The sequence below is a fragment of the Epinephelus lanceolatus genome, chromosome 2 (assembly GCF_041903045.1).
Source record: "Epinephelus lanceolatus isolate andai-2023 chromosome 2, ASM4190304v1, whole genome shotgun sequence".
Taxonomy (NCBI): Eukaryota; Metazoa; Chordata; class Actinopteri; order Perciformes; family Serranidae; genus Epinephelus; species Epinephelus lanceolatus.
In genome coordinates this window covers 30,034,788-30,052,282 of record NC_135735.1, presented here as the reverse complement: position 1 = coordinate 30,052,282, position 17,495 = coordinate 30,034,788, and the positions used below count along the sequence as shown (strand labels likewise).

Sequence of the window (17,495 nt, the reverse complement as noted above, 5' to 3'; positions counted from 1 at the left end):
TGAACCCAAACCATGATCTTTTTCAAACTTCTCCCAACAGCCATAAAACATGTATTAATAACAATATCATTTACGAAGGTATAACATTAAGCTCAATAATAACTGTTAAAGTTCAAAGACATGTCAGTTGATTTTTGCTAGTGACCCATTATTAGCTCAAGCATATTTACATTGCATAAATTAGCCTAGCAGCTAACGAATTTTCCTCCATTCCAAGCATAACACATTACTTGTATTATTAATACTTTTTCTTACTCACCGTTGGTTTAAGTAACTGCATCTCCTGACAGAACAGCTCAGCTGAATGTCAGCCTGCATGCATGTTTTTTCAGCCGAGCATTGTTGAAACAGAACAGCTAATGTTGCTATAGTGAGAGGTAAGCAGAATGAGATGCCGTTCAGGCAGGTAACGTCAAGTCGTGTTTTATCTCATAACAGCATTCTTTACATACACCATGTGCTCTGTCTGTTGACCCTCTGTCTCTTTCTCTTGGCTGCTGCTCATCTGACTGCCACTGTTTGATGTCGACACAGACTTTCAAAATAAAAGCATATCCCAAAGATGACAATATAGATTGATGTTTTCACTTTGCATCAATGATACTGGATCGTTGATCGTTGAATTGACATGTTGATCCAGATCGATGGATCGTTACACCCCTAATAACAACCCTTAGATGCACTCTTTATTTAGTATGTTAGCTAACATGCTAAACTAATGTGGTGAACATCAGCGTGGTGATGTTAGTTTTTAGCTCCACGAGAAAAGCCGCACGTGCCACTTTCAAAAGAATTGGAAAGGTATGCTATGTTGTTCTATAGGCTATAGACTCATACAAAAGTCCCTCTTAATCATCACTTACGACCCCCTAGAAGTGTGTGATGACTTACTTATCTGGAGAGACTCTGCCCTCTGCCTGTATTTCTATTTTTCTTCTCATGTTGCTGTGTTCAGGTTGTTTCTAAGCACAGTATGCAGGTACTGTTTGGACTTAATAAGAAGGTAGCAATCCGGTAGTAGCGGCACACATCCAAGAGGAAGCTACAAAAATTGTGGAAACAGCGCTGAAAAAAAAATGAATACAGCAGGCCTAGCCAAGCAGACAAAGCTTGTCCCAAAACAAGAGTGATTGTGGGGTTGGCTTTCACTTTAACGTTCACTGGCAAAACCCCTCACAAGCAGCAGCCGATTACTACAGCACATTTTACCTTTAAGGAAATCATTATTATATGAACACACAAAATAATGGGTTGTCATACAGACTACAGGCCGTAGATCCTAACAATTTTTCCATTTCATTTGGACTGTATTTTATTGGGTTGTGTTCTGTGGTATTATATTCTCTTCCTTCTTTTCTCTTTTATTACCTCTGACTTCTCACTTGTCATTATCAGCCCCCACCACCCTCACACACACACACACACACACACACACACACACACACACACATACACACACAGTTTCATTTTTAATTACTTTATTGGCTGCAATAGAAACGGTAGTAGCAAAGTAATTTCCATTCAGTCATCCATTTTCTTTTCACTTATCCAGGTCATTTTCTGGTCATTTAACCTGGGCAGAATCTGCTCATTCAGTGGCCACAGAGTAGGAAGAGCAGCCCAGATGCCACCTTCCACCTTCTTCTGAGAGATCCAGAGTGACAGTCAGTCATGGCCAGGTGGGAGATGTAGCCCCTCTAGCTTGTCCTGGCTCTCCCTCAGAGCTCCCTCGCAGTTGGCTGGTTATCATTTGCCAGAACTGCCTCAACTGGCTTCTTTCAATCAACATCAAGGTCCTGCTGTTCACCAGACTCCTTTTATTCTCACAGTCATGTAGTGTGGGACCAGCCATCCCCATTCCACCTGACAGTGACTCCCATCTCATTTTTGTCTACTTGCTGTCACTGATGCAAACAGCCGGCTGTGGGTCTTATGGATTGTGTCTATGGGTACAACTCTAAAGCCCCATCTCAATACATCCCCTGTACCTACCACTTAGCCCTTACCTTTCCATTCTCACATCTAGGGTTAAGGTGTCCTTATTCTTGTTGTGATAGAAGGGGAAAGCGAAGTGTAGTGCGAAGTGTTTTTCAGAGGCACACTTCAAACCCAGTGTTATGAGAAATCATCGGCAAGATGGCTGCATCAGCAACAAAAGAAACCCACAGATGCATTTTCTTTGTTGATAAAGATTTTTAAATTATGATCATATTATCTTAATGTCATATCCATGCATTATGTTCCTTTTCTTTATAACAAGCATAGCAAAAAATGTTAGTATGCCAGTTTCTTGGTTGCTAACAGCTAGCTAGTTACTTTTATATCGTTATTGCTGATTTGTGCATGACAGTCCCGCATTTTGACATATTTTCATGAGACTGGGCCCCGAGATTCCTGAAGTTGCTTCAGGAGGCAGCTGCTCATTGTCATGGAGCAAATCACACTTTGTAAACTTCTCCAGGGGAATCAGAGATGATGATCTGATGAACCCAGAGGGACGACATCATCCGCAAACAGCAGAAATGCCGAACTAATGTCACTGCTGCTCTGTGTTTAATACAAACAGAAGAAAATGCAAGGCACACTCTCTGATCTGAGTCCTGTGCCTCGCTTCAACAAACCTGGTGGCTCTGATACCTCATACTCCGCTGCAACTCCCACAGAAAACTCTGGAGAACATAGTCGTAAGCATTTTACAAAACCCCAAAACACATGTAGACAAGATTAGCAAATCCCCATCACTGCTGAAATTACTTGAAGTGGATAACATGCTGATCCATTTTTCCAAGACAGTGAGTCTACACTGGATCGCTCATAAATGTGAAGTTTAACAATCAGCCAAAATTTCTTTTCTAGCACCCTGACGTTGGCAGGCTTTCCCTGGAAGGTTTAGCCTGTGTAATTCCCTGATCATTTGAACACACCCTCTGGCCCCCTTACTGAAATTTGGGAATGGCTGGCCTTGTATGCCAATTCAAAGGGCACCACAAGAGGCCTGAAGCATCTCTGGATGATCCTTGTCCATCCTCAGTGCCATAGTGCCTCTTTCTTCATATTTGCTCTCATGTCCCACTGTCACATCTCGTTTCAGTCTTCCCTTTAGCTCCCTTTTTTTTTTTTTTTTTGAACCAATCCCTCTTTTGCCCCCCCTCTTTGCCTCTCCCCCTGCTCCCCCTTTTGGTACCCACCAGCACACTCTTAGTCTCCTTTCCCCCACTTTGAAACACCTCTCTTGTCCTGTTATTACATTAACATTTTAAATTATGTTTACTGGCTCTCCCATTGTGTGTGTATGCGTGTGTGTGTTTCTGTGTGAGTGCGTGGGTGTGTTATGAGATTAAAAAGTACCAGTGTACCAGGGTTTTGCACTAAGCACTTGGAATAAACAGCTATCTGTTGTGGATAATGTGCTTTCCAACTTTTCTGACTTGTATCCAATCATTTATTTTTACAGTGCCTTTTTGTCATTTTGCAGATGCTTACATTCACGGGGACTTGCAAATAAGTGCAGCAGTGGAATACAATTAAAATAATGTATTGCCAGCTATACAGGCAGCGAATAGGGAGGACAGGGGCCAAAACAACAGTGCCCGGACAGTAGAAAGTTATATCTGTGTCTGTGTGGTGTTCATGCATCACCAAAAAGCTTGTGGTCTAATAATAGAGAGCTGCACAGAAATACCTCTCTGCTGCTCTTGGTTTCTTTGTCCCCCTCTCCTCTCTGTTTTGTGACCCGGTCTCTCTCCTCCTTTTGTCTACTCCTCTCATGTCTGTCAAACCTTTCCACTCATATCTTGTACACCTTTCTCTTTGTTTTATCCTCGTGTGAGTTCTTTCTTTATGTGAAACTTTCACTTCTCTTTTTTCATCTCCGTTCTCCGTCCCCTCCTTTCTCCCATCGCTCCTCTCCTTCCAGCTTCACTTTGCTTTCTCATTTATCTCTATCCTTTGCAACCTGGTATTTGTAATGTCTAACCTCATTTAGACTTGCCTCCTTGCCTCGCCATTTTTAACTTTCGACCTCTCCTCCTGGCTTTCGTAATCTCTCTCCTTCTGTTCGTTTAAGTGAATTTCCTGCTCTCACCTCCTCTCCTGTGTTTTTCATCCATCAGGCTCTAGTTTCTTGCAGGGTTTTTCTCCGTCCCCTTTCTTCTCTGCTTTCTCTCACCTTGTAAGTTCTCCTCTCACATTTCTGCTTGTCGTCCTATAACCCGCTTTACTGGTTTCTGTCCAGCCTGTCCTTTGTTATCTGTCTGTCCTCTCCTCTCCACCCCCTTCATGACTGCTATTTTCACCAACTTAGCCTGTCGTCTTTCAAACTTTTATCACTTTCCTCTCTTCTCTTCTCATTTGGTCCTTCCTCTTTCTTCCCTTTCCCTTCAGTTTAGTCTCATGTCTCATCCCCCTGTCCTCCTCCTCTCTGACCTCTTGTCTCTCTCTCATTCCAATGTCAGACAGCTGGCCAGTCCCCATGAATAATGGAACAGATGCAGCATCTCTCTCACTTTTCATCTGTTTCCCTCTCTACATTTCATATTTCCCTATCTTTTTGTCCTTTTAAACACACAATGGTTTCATACATCAAACTGCATCCTCTTTGTTATGTTCTACCCTAAACCTACGCCATTGACGAGGGTCTATTTTCCACTGAGCTCTCTGTACATGTGTTAAAGCTACAGTAATTGATTTTTTACCACTAGTCAGCAGAAAGTCAAGAACAAATCTTGCAAAGCACTATGCATTAGGACCTCCTCTGGGAACAACTTATCACTTTTAATCTTTGTAAAGTTTAGAGAGGTTTGAAAACAGATGGCTGCAGTGAGGGACATTACTGTTGTGTCCACTAGTGTCTGCCAACTTGACGTAATAGATGATAATGGCAAATAGCCATTGTCATTTCAGCACTCACTGGGTCGTATGACACAGCAGACATATCTCCCAAAAATCAACAAATTCTCACTCCCAACTCATCAAATATTGATGCTTGGTCAATGGCCCAACACTTCAAACTATGAAGCTCTAGGTACTCCTCTAGCGTCAGTTTTGGACGCACGGGGTGGCACGCATATTGTTCAGGGTTCCCGCAGATCCTTAAAAAGTCTTAAAAGGCATTGAATTCATTAATCTAAAAATAAGGCCTTAATTGGCATTAAAATGTCTTAAATCAATCTTTCAAAAGTCTTAAAAATGTTAACACGTGGTAAGTAGGATTTTATGATTGTAATTAGTCTAAATTTCCCAGTTCTGTTCTACTCTCGTCTCTACCGTGCCTCCACCCCCATCTCCGATATCAACAACCAGGACAGCAGCACCAAATCTCCGGACAATAGGCTCGTTCGAGATGAACTGCGCCTCGCTTGGAAAGTAGATGAGAGCAGGCCGCCGCAGCGGGGGGCGGTGACAAAAAGCCGCGGTGAAGTCGGACAGTTTCCAGCAGCCTTCAGTCCGTAAGCTACAGGGAGTCACAGACACACTTACATCCTGTCTGGAATGATGACCCATACATCAGTTTGTTTTAAGTCTCCAGTTGTTTTAATCATGATAGATTAATTTATTAAAATGCTTTACAGGTGATCTGTAGTTTATGTTCATGGTTTATCCTCCATTTGACATGAACTCTCCTGTAAAACAGCATCATATCAGTTTGACCTGTCCCCTCAACTACACAGGCTAAATAAACAGTGCTTGGCTATAAGGTTAGTATTTTCAGAGGAAAAAAAATACAGCACAACTGCTTTCATTAAGGCTCAGTCAGATACAGTCAGGGCTTCACATCTGTACACATGTTATTTTAAGAATCCTCACATCCCACTGACCACAAGTCTCTGTGGCTAAATACTTCAATAATTATAAAAGTCCAGTGTTAATATACAGTAGACTCTGTATAGTTTATGATGAATGTATTTAGTCTCTGACGACTAAACTTCACCATCAGTCACACAACATGTTTTCTGTTCACAGAATAAACCTTCAAATCAGACAAATACAATCTTAATCTCTAAAATTCAACAAAAATGAAAAGTTTATCTAAAATGTCATATTGTTGAGTCAACATCTGAACCAGTCAGCTGTTAGATCAGGTGAGAGCCAAGCGGTGCAGTCGGTGGAGAGCAGCTGCAGTGCCTGGCTCTAAAAACTGCAGCCGCCTCGCTATCGCGGTTTTATTGCCGTCCACTTTTGTAATATGTCAGAGCAAGTCGGGATGAAGTCGGACACAAAACTAACCGGCATGCATTGTGCGCCGATCGCCGGTGATCGAATCTGCGCAGGCCTGGCTCATCTCGAATGAATCTAGTGTTCGGGTGCACACCTACGCTAAAAGCAAAGGTACTGTGGTGTCTGAACACTGTGACAAAACACCAATCATACAAATCAAATGAGGGAGTTTATTCATTTATTTCATTTGTGTTGTTGGTCTTAAATTTCATTTCAAGTGGCATTAAAAAAGTCTTAAAAAGTCTTAAATTTAACTTGCCTTAAGCTGTAGGAACCCTGTTGTTTATTGTTGCATGACTTGTGTCTTTTCAAAATAAACTTCTGATTTCACAGGAAAGTTTCCAGCTGCTAAATGCATACAGTCTCCTTTAAAAATAAACTTAGAATGTTGGTAAAAAATAATTTTAAGTTTACTTCCTTAGTTTTAGGCAACAAAAGCATGTGGTTAGGTTTAGAAAAAGACATAATGGTTTTGCTTGAAATAAGTGCATTTGTTACTAACACAATGTAACGTCACCCTAACCAGACTTTCTCACTCTTCAGACTACAGTAGTTGCTCAGAGCATTGAAAAATGTCGGTGAATCTCATACCACGGCTAAGGGGTTTCTCGGTCGCTGTCTGACGTCAAAGGCCACTTACCAAGCGTCAGTGTTGCGACAAGTTGGGAGTGAGTCTAGGTTGCCTAAACCTTTAAAAAGAAACATACACATGTAAAGTTGAATAAAAGGTGTATGGCACAGTTGCACAAGGAACAACCAGTGTCAGCTAGCATGACTTAACCTCAGTGTTTTCCTTAAAGTGAAATGGGCATAACTATGGTTCCTGCCTTCCTGGAACTAAATCTTGGGGTTTAGTTTTATCCACTTTAAAATTATGAATGTGTATTTAAGTCACAGAAAGAGCTCCACAAGAGCTTTCCATGGAAATTAAATATTGTGGCCAAAATCTCAACCATACCTGTTCTTCTTTACATTTTTAATGCGTTTATCTGAGCAGTTATTAAAACTGGTTAGATCTTAAAACACGAAGCTGTCTGTTGTAATTGCAGTTAAACATTTTGTGTCACATAGTTTCAGAATCTTGAGGGGGAATTGCCAGGATTGGTAGATGTTGTCAGCAGGTAGCTGAGTTTTTCCAGTTCATCCCAGTTGTTTATTTGCTCAAAATGAGCCCATGAAAAAATGTGGTGATTAACTCCCTGGCGGGTTTTGTAAAGTCAGTCTCTCTCTCCCAGGTGTATGTCTGCAAGAAAAAACAATTGTATTGCTAATCAATTTCTAAAAAGGTTTAAATTTACAATACTGTGTGCCATGATAGAATTATGACGTGCAGAGATGGGTTTTTAAAATTGGGTGACACTCAGGAACAAATATGTTGATCAGATGAGCCAGTTGTTGAGATAGTATATGTATTCTCATGTGATTGATCTGAGCTGATATACAATAACATTTAATTTGTACATAAAATGAGTAAATTTGCAACACTATCATATTTTCCATCATACCACCACTGTTGCTCAAATGCAGAGAACCTTAGGCTGTAACAGTAAAATACCAGCAGTGATTTCCCAGTGTAAGGAGTTAAGTGTTTTTCACTACTGAAATGTGTTGGTAAGACCACACCATCAAAAATGAGCCAACACCACACATCTTATTTTAACTGAATCAAAACATATTAAACAGTTAAACAATCATTTAAATTAATACATAAAATTCCTTATTTTTTCCATACAAGTAAAGGACTAACATGGTATAATATAAGTTCAATAGGGCAGCACAGTGGTGCAGTGGTTAGCATTGTCACCTCACAGCAACAGGGTTCGAAATCAGGGTGGGAGAGCCCTTCCATGCAGAGTTTGCATGTTCTCCTGTGTCAGCGTGGGTTTTCTGTGGATGCTCCGCCTTCCTCCCACAGTCCAAAGACATGCAGGTTAATTGGTGACTCCAAATTGCCCGTAGGTGTGAATGTGCGTGTGAATGGTTGTCTGTCTCTATGTGTCAGCCCTGTGATAGTCTGGTGGCCTGTTTAAGGTGTACCCCCCCCCTCTTGCCCAGTGTCAGCTGGGATAGGCTTCAGTCCCCCCCCGTGACCCTCAACAGGATAAGCGGTTATGGAAAATTAATGACTTAGTTTAATGAATCATTGAACCATAGTCGTCCTTACTGTTTATCAGTGTTTACTGTTGTTGTCCATCTAACAAGCATTCAAATAATCTTAACTGTTTACAAGTTGAATGTTTTGCAGTACAGTTTCTTATTATAGACACCTTTGAGATTAATATAATTGTGATATTATCCCTTTAACATGAGTTCATTGACATTTAAACAGTAGATGTTATTCTGATACTGTATATGAGCTGATAAAATGTCGATTCTGCCACTTGTCGTCAGTTCATTTTCATTTTTACACAACTTTTTGAACTGTTCATTGACTTTCACTTCTTCATTAAAATTTATTCAGCTTTTCTCTCAGCTCTGACTAGAATTTAGACTGACTTCAGGCAAAACTTTGCTAAGGCAAAAAAACAGAGTCTGTTGTTATATAACGATAATCTGTTTCATCATATGAATTTTATTCATTGTCTAAGAACACTTTCTTTTACCAGGCTGATTTAACAAGTATCAAGTACGAGATAAATCACACACTTAAAAACGTAACCAGGGTAAAAGTGCACTGAAACTAAAAAAAAGAGACCAAAAAGCTCAATAATACAATACTGAATTGGTGTCTGAAGGGATGCGCATCAATTTTGCTCACGTACCCCCACGTGGAGGTCAAAGGTTGGGGTCAGGTGCAGACTTGTATTATTATCATTAATTTTTGCTTGTTTTATTTTGTCTTGTGTTCTATATTCACTTGCTTTTATGTGCCACATAATGCCCTCAAAATTCCCTTCATTTGTCTTTTGGTTTTTAAGCTCATATCTCATATGGCATTAGTCACACTACATGCATGTCTATTTAATCCCACTGATAAAGACCACTAGTTGACTCACTGGGAGATAATACGTTGCTCTACAGTTGTCTATTTGATGTGTATACTAAACACTTAGATTGCCTTCAGGCAGACACATTGGAAATGCTTTTTTTCCTCTGACATTTCTCATATTCATTTTTTCAGATTTTTTTTCTGTCTCTTTCAGTCATTTTTTTTTTCTTAAGCACCTTCCCAACTGTATTCACCAGAGACATAACTTTATGTCTCTAATAATAAGCACTCAGTGAAATCCTCTAACAAGCACTCTTAATATATATCTTTTCACCACTTTCATATTTTGTTTCTGCCCTTTTCCTTATCTGTGTTTCTCCCTCCCTCACTGTCTCTATCTGCTCAGTATACCTGCAGCATTATTAAAGGGCAGTTACAGTGGCTCTTGTTGCTCTAGGGAGGATGGTAGAACATTGGCTTCCAGGCAGACTCTTACATCATTTCCTTTTTTGTCTCTGTGCACCATTTTCCCCACATTTTAAAAATTTTCTTTACCACTGCCTTAGTTGCCGTTGGTAACGAAATGTGAGAGCAGCTAAAGCTGATGTAAGACTTACCATAGGCAACCAACGCATCGTCTCAGTGGTGATGCTTTAGAGAGTGTGTTTGAAGATGTGAACTTTGCCGACTTTCTACTACTTTACTATCTCCATTCACCTCTGTGACTTTACTATTTCTCATCTCTTAAGGTTGGCTTTCCAGTCAATCAGTGAAAAGGATTTTTAGTCCATTTGAACATGTTTTTTTTTTTCAAGCAAAGATCTGTTTAATATTCCCTCAGTTAAACACCCTTAAACATGGGAGTTACACTGTAGCCAGTATGAGGGCAGTGCTCTGCTTCTGGTCGGTGCCAATCATTATGGGAAGGGATAATAACACTCATTCAATTCCATCGTCCACGTTTTCCAAGCCGGTGGAACAAATTGCTTCCAGCTAAAATCGTCTTAAATTACAGCCAGCCTTTGCACCTCGGAGGACAATGCAAAGTGACATCAAACTCTGACTCTGTACTCTCTGGAAAGTTCTGCTTCACATAGGGATATTTTCTTATTCCTAGGCCTTCAGATTAAGTAATTTAGATACTAGAATAATTCACACTTCTACTTTCTGTGTTGTATGATACATTGTATTTACAATGGTTTGTGATGAGTAATTTCATAACAGTGGTTGGTCATTCTGCAGCATGGCTGCTTTTGAAGCACTTTTCCTGTTACAACAGCACTTTTGTTTGAGCCATGAGCACATACATGAAATAAGTGCGCGTACTGTAACAGAGAGTTTTTACGAACGTCTGGAAGAGGACATAAAATGTCTGTCGGCATTATATTCACCAGAAATTTAGACATATACACATATTACACAACAATAACATCATGCAACATACAGTTTGTTCACTGGAGAGGCCCCCTGTGTCTTAGCGGGCAAAGGTGAAGACTGGATCTGCAATAACAAAGCTTGAGTTTTGTTACATCATACCTTCTATTTCCCATGTGCCTTGTCTGTCTGCTGTATTTTCTGAAGTATTGTATATATACACTAAGGAGCAAAAAGTAAGTTTAAGTAAACTCTAATTTAGAAAGGCTGACACACTCCAGGAAGTTATAAAATGTGAATATCAGTAGGTCTTTCTTGTCTTGTTCTACACTTACTCTACTTCTAGTCTGTTTTGGTTTAATAATATTTCGAATTTGCTTACTTCCAGGCTGACTGGTACCACCCTGCCCTCACCAGTGATATCAAATAAGAACTGGCTTCGGATACATTTCACCTCAGACAGCAACCATCGAAGAAAAGGATTCAGTGCTCAGTACCAAGGTATATCCCACTCTTCCAGTCTTATCTGTTCCCTGCCTGTATGGTACACACACACATATTTGTATAAAGTACTGTGCTTACCACCCAACTTTCTAACTGACAAACTAATCACACATATAAGAGCACAATCAAGATAGCACTGAAAGTACACGGTAGTTTTCTTGCAGTAGTTTTTTTAATGTGCTGTAATTGAGAATAGCAGTTATTGGGGACAAGAGTTTGAAACCACCTGAATTGTCTTGCTGGACCTTTCCTGTCATCTAATGGACTGGTTGTATAACTTAATTAGCATATTAAGGTGCATATTAGTTTCCACGTGGCGGCTCAGATTTAATTGACTGCTTCCAACACAAAACACAGCGATACAAGACCTGTATGTGTCTCCTGCCACGCGTCTCACTTCCTGTCTGTCTCCATTTCTTTTTCTGTTTTTTTAATGCCATCTCTGTCTCTCTTTCTCATCGGTCTCTTGCTCTCACCACTCGTACTTCCTGTCCTTTCTGTCTCTCTCTTCTCTATGTGATATTTGAGAGAGTGAAGGAGACAATGAGAGAAATGTGCTTTTCATGCCAAGTCTGTTTCTCAGTGGAATGTAGTTTGGTTGTAGCACTGATTTTTCTGTTATCCTCTGCAATGCTGCTACTTAGGATAAAATAGATGGAATACATTTTAATGCTGCTCCACTGCTTTGCTCTTCTCCCCCATTTTCTCCTCTCTTGTCCCTTCTTCTCCGTGTCTTTTAATGTCTTCTCCTTTTTCCCCGTTCTAATTTTCAGTTTCTGCCTCTGTTGCATTTGTTGTCCGTTTGTTATCGGAGGGGGAGTGTGAAGCACTTTCTCAATTGCCTGCAAAGCTGATGCACACTAAACGGCAGCGCTGAAAATAATAAGCATTTAAAGGTCCAGTGTGTAGGATTTAGGGGAGTCTATTGACTGAAATGGTGTATGATATTCATAACTATTTTTAGTTTTAGTTATGTAGTTATTTTAGTTTATAATCACCAGAAAATAAGTGGTGGCCTTTTTGTTACTTCAGAATGAGCCATAGCTGGTCCTGTACCACCGAGTCTGCCATGTTGTTCTCCAGTCGCCTAGTACAGACAAATCAAACACTGGCTCTAGATAGGGCCATTAATGTTTTTGCATCAGCCACCATAGTTCTCCTACACGCTTGGGACACAGAAGAAGTTTAAATTTTGTAACATCACCACTAGATGCCACTAAATCCTACACACTGGACCTTTAAAAGATGTGCATTGAAGTTTGACAAATTGTTATATATAATTGAATTAATAACATCCATTTCTTTTCTACAGTGAAGAAAGCAATAGAGTTGAAGTCCAGAGGGGTGAAGATGATGCCCAGCAAAGACTCAAGTCACAAAAATGCTGTCTGTAAGTACATTACTGTCTGTTTGCGTGTTTCTGTGGCTCTGCGTCATTTGGAAAACCTTTCTTAAACCAAAGTTGAAACACGTTTTATCACATCACATCACAAACACAAAGTATGAACACAAGTACACACAGCCTGCATCCATCTTTGATGTGGCAAGAGCAGTGGTTTCTTATTTTTACTGGGGTGAGCCTTCTATGAGTAGCTGTCTCCTAGAAATTATGTTTATATACAACTAATTTAAAACAGCAAATACATTTTGAGGAAAAAGAAATGCTCAACAAATGACATAGTCTTTTAACATAATGAGGAAATGTTGTTAAGTAACACACCTGGCAGGTTGCAAAAATGTTGATACTAAATGTATCAGCAAAATGTTTAGTGACAACATATGTCAGTTATTCATCCATCCATCCATTTTCATTGGCTTATCCCAAGCTGGGTAACAGGGGGCAGCTTGCTGAGCCAGGTACTCCAGACCCCCCTCAGCAACACTTTCCAGCTTGTGCTGGAGGATCCTGAGGCAATCCCAGGTATTTTTAGTCATTTTCCACCAAAACAGACAATCTTGCAGTGACTCATAGTGTCTACAGCATTATTTTTATCACATTTTTTATTAATATTTAACCAAACTCATGATCCTTCCTGTTAACATGGGATTTTGGTGTCAAGGTCCTGCACTTTGTTCACGCACCATCCTCCCAAGCCACCTCCTTATGAAGCCTACGCGGTATATGAATAGTGTTCTGCTACCTGAGAGAAACGCTATCTCTGAATATAATCCAAGCAGCGATGATGTTGCCACAACAACATAATAAAGAAAGAAGTTCAGTAACATGCATACAATATTTCTAGGACACGGGGTTGCTGGAAGACAAGAGTCTTTTTTCATATTTTCTTCAAAGGGTCAGAGTTGTTATATAACCAGTTCTACAAATAGACATTATATGTGTTTACAGAAGCACAATTTATTTATAGAATCAAACTTATATTAAAAATACACCTGGTATTGGCAAAGGAATTGTTTTTTTGTGCTACAGTTAGTGAAGTGACTTGTTTAAACTATTCTTACAATTCATTACAAATGACCCAATGATGCAAATAAACCTGCTTTCACTTACTTCTCTGTAATTATAAACAAGCACAAAGATCAAGCTGTTTCAGAGTGTGCTGTTTGATATTCTTGTCACCATGTCAGCCCCCTGTATGACCATCGTGTTTGATACCAAACTCACAAGCCTCTGTTTTGTTTCTTTTATGACGGTTTGAAGAACTTTTCAAGCCTTCCTTTGTCACACACACAGTGAACCTCCCTGTGCTGGTGTCAGGATGATAATCTACTACAGTCTATAATAAACTCAATGCAGCGTAATGACTCACTTTCTGCTGGCTGTAGCTGTTGCTTCCCAATGGATAGGCTCTTGTGTTATCCATTTCAGCTTCTTTATTATATTCTAACTTTCAAAATTTCAAGTGGAGTCTGGAGGTTTTGTGTTGGGCTTCTTGATGGCTAAAGCTGGAAATGCGCCCACTGCATCTTATTCGTTCTCTCTCGAGGTACAGCCAAGGAACTCCAAAGTGACAGTATAGTTTCCATCAGGTAAAGTTATTAATGGGTAAATTTCTGACAGCCCACCTCTGAGATATATCATAAGCCAGTAGAGAACTGGTACAATAGAGTGGACATTAATGAGGGCCGATTTATGGAGTATAAGTTAAAAAATGTAAAGTGTCCCTTTTCGTTTCTGTCTCGCTACATTATTTTCCACTCTCCGCTCCTGTCCCCTTTTCATGTGCTCAGCGCTTTACTTGCATAATATCTTACATGTCAGTTCATTGGGATTTAAATGGGTGTTGTCGGGCCTTTCACCCTGCCGTTTGTGGCAGGGTGAAAGCCACTCCTTGTACTTTTAAATTATACAGAGAACAGTTTTGAATACAAGGCATGACTATATGTCAAAGCTGTTCATGAGATTAATTTGCATTTTCAGGCTGTAATTTGTGTGCTGTATATGATTAAAGTGATTTCCTATTTTTGTTGGCATGGTGAAAATGCCATTAGCCAACCAGCCAACCAAGTAACATGAAGGTGAATGTTTTTTTGTTTTTTTGTTTTTTTTTTAAGTGATGAACAGGATCGACATTGTTCTCAGAGCATCTGAGAAAAATGCCGTCCCTGTGGATTTTATCACACATCAAAGTTTTGTGGTTATATTTGAAATTAAAAAACCCAAAAGCGAAGCTCTGTCAAGGTCTCAAGATGATTCATAACTATTATACCATTAGTTTGTCTTAATGCTGGCAACTAATGTGCACAGTGGGCGTCAATTTTGCAGTTTATTTTGGAATTTAGTCCATTAAAGGAAACCTCAAGTGTTTGTGTTAAAGCATTTACTCAGTTTCAGCTTTCTGATATCTTCACACCTGATGAACCATCCTGGCTAGCTACTGTTTGGAGAGGGATTTGAATACATCTTTTATAAGTCACATTTTAAAGGCAAATAAATAACTAGTTGAAGCTCCTCTGTGTGTATAGTGTTTGATTAGTTGTTTAAGACAGGAGGTAGAGACCTCAGGAAAAATAGTTTTCACCTCATTGGCAGCTAATGGGAATCCAAATACACTTAAACATTATATTGACCACGAGGCAGTAAAACAATGAATTAAATTATAAATGTGATGGATATCTCTACAAATGGCAGACATATTTCTTAGCAGCCTCTAAAGCAGTATTCAGATCATGTGACGGAGGCTTTTAATTGTCATGGAAGCCCAAGCTCATACCTCATCCATTCCTCAGCGTTTAGCTTCATAATAAAAACCCTCATCAATAATTCTGCTGATTTACACGCTCAGCCGAGCATGTGCTGATGCAATTAACATTAGTATGGTGGTTTTTGTGTGTATGTGTGTATTGTATATGTGAAGACGAAATCCTGTGCTTGTGTGCTTCTTCATGTGTTTTGGCAATTAAGATTAAAACCGGTGTGCTCTGTGTTTATTTGAGTGTGTGCATGCGTAGGTAAGGAGTTCCCGAGGCATGTGTATTATATTTATCAATGATGTGGGGCTCAGGGAAGAATTCAGATCTTTTTCACTCCTGCTTACACAAACTAAGCACTGATACACACATATGCGCAAACACACTCATATATAGAGCTGTTTCCATGTGAGAGAATCGCTTGAAGTCAGTTTGCTGTGTCCAAAGCTATATTACATTTTCTTGTTACGAGAAGGGTCAGCTAACAAAAACATCCTGTTGTGCAGTAAATCTCTTATCATGGGAGTCTATGGAGGTTTCTCTCAGGCTGACATGTAAATAACTTTAGAAATGTGATGCTCTGCGTGTTGCCTACATAAATATTAACTTTAAAAAGCAAACTTCAACTCTGCAAGCAAAAGAGCTCGGCTGCAAAACATCTGTTAATCTATGACTTGTTCTCCAGATCTCGGTGCACATTGCCCTGTGTGGATTTTATCATGATGCGTAAGTCAAATCACAGTGATCACCTGTGGTTCCACGTGTGCTTAAAGACTCTCAAAAGCAGGTTTCCCACTTGTAAAATTATCACAGTGCTGTAGAAAACCAGCTTTGTTATCTGTTATCACAATGCGAAGCCAAAGAATGATGATAATGACCATTAACTGTGCGGTCCAGGGCTCCCTTAAGCTTTTGCAGCCCTGGACCTAAATGAGAAATTTAGTTTCTCACCATGGGACCCATGCTCATTAAAAACGTGGCAGCATTTCTGTCATGGGGACAAAAACTGAGTAAATGTGGGTTTTCACATTGGGTCAAAGGCTCAGCGAGGTTACTGCAATGTAGTACAGTTTGGCCATCAGGCTGGGAACCAGGATCATTAAAACATAAAAAAAAATGTAAAGCCAGGGTCCACTTTTGGTCCCGAACCAGTCTTTGAACAACACTTCTTTACACTGTAGGACTCCCAGTGGTAATATTATAGCTGTATGGCAGAGAATTATGCAATATATAATCATTACAAAGAACCAGAGACTGATGATAATGAGTTTTACCTGTCTAGAGAATGGAGTGCTTATGAATCATAATCTAAAAGACTGTCTGTAACAGCCTCTAGCCTATATTAAAGCACAGTCTAATAGACAGACACACATGAGAATAAGTTTAAATCAGTTTGAGAACACTCTGTTTATGAATAATTCTCACACTGACAATTGATTAGAGGAATCTTATGTGATAATGGAGATAGTGACAGAGACAGACAGACAGATAGATAGATAGATAGATAGATAGATAGATAGATAGATAGATAGATAGAGATAAGCTAATTGAAAGACAAAGATAATTCCAGAGTGCTAACTAGAACAATGTAGAGTGGTTTTAATGATAGCAGCCTGTCTTGCATTTGCCCTCTCTCGGCTGTAACATTAGCTTACTGCTGAGGATGTGTCATAATTATAGAGAGGCTGAAAGATTGTGATTAAGGAGTTTTACTCCCTAGACAATGACCTAGAACTGTAATGAATCATCATTGTGAGAGTGTGATTTATAATCAGTGTTTTCTCCAGGATTGCTGGCCAAGGTGGTGCTGGGCCGCATGTCTACTCAAACGAAAGCAATGTGACCACTTGAAACGTGGAAATCACACAGTGGTATGGCAAACACACAGCTGAAAACATTTGGGTAATGCAGTCTGTAAGCATCGGAATATTCATAAGTCTGCCAAGGAGGTTGTGGTTTCAGTTTGGTTTGTTTGTCTGTTTGTCAGCAGGATTACAGAAAAACTACTGGCCCAATTTTCAGGAAATGTGGTGGAAGGGTGTAGCATGGGCCAAGGAGGAACCCAATACATTTTGGCGCAGATCTGAATCACAAGGTGGCAACACGTTTTCATCCCAACTCCTCAAATAGCAACGCTTTGTCAACTCTTTTGGGTGGACTGGCCATCTGGCATGGCAGGCAGTTTACTGGTGGGCCAATGTGCCTTTTGGGATGACACAACTGTGTTTTGTTTTGTTTTGTTTTTTTTCTCTTGTCTGACTGGCCAACAATAAGGACAGTCTGGCCCACTGGTATATCTTCTTAATTGACACTGGCCTAGCCC

General features: G+C 39.9%; 1 protein-coding gene across 2 annotated transcripts in view; it reads left to right on the top strand.

Annotated features, from left to right (window-relative positions):
• Positions 1-17,495, top strand: part of LOC117260150 (CUB and sushi domain-containing protein 1-like) — a 529,510-nt gene that overhangs the window by 281,612 nt on the left and 230,403 nt on the right. For both annotated transcript variants that reach the window (XM_078176328.1, XM_078176324.1), the window contains exons 6-7: positions 10,908-11,020; positions 12,336-12,413. In XM_078176328.1, the coding sequence (XP_078032454.1) occupies positions 10,908-11,020; positions 12,336-12,413 (191 nt within the window). The remainder of the gene's footprint in view (positions 1-10,907; positions 11,021-12,335; positions 12,414-17,495) is intronic.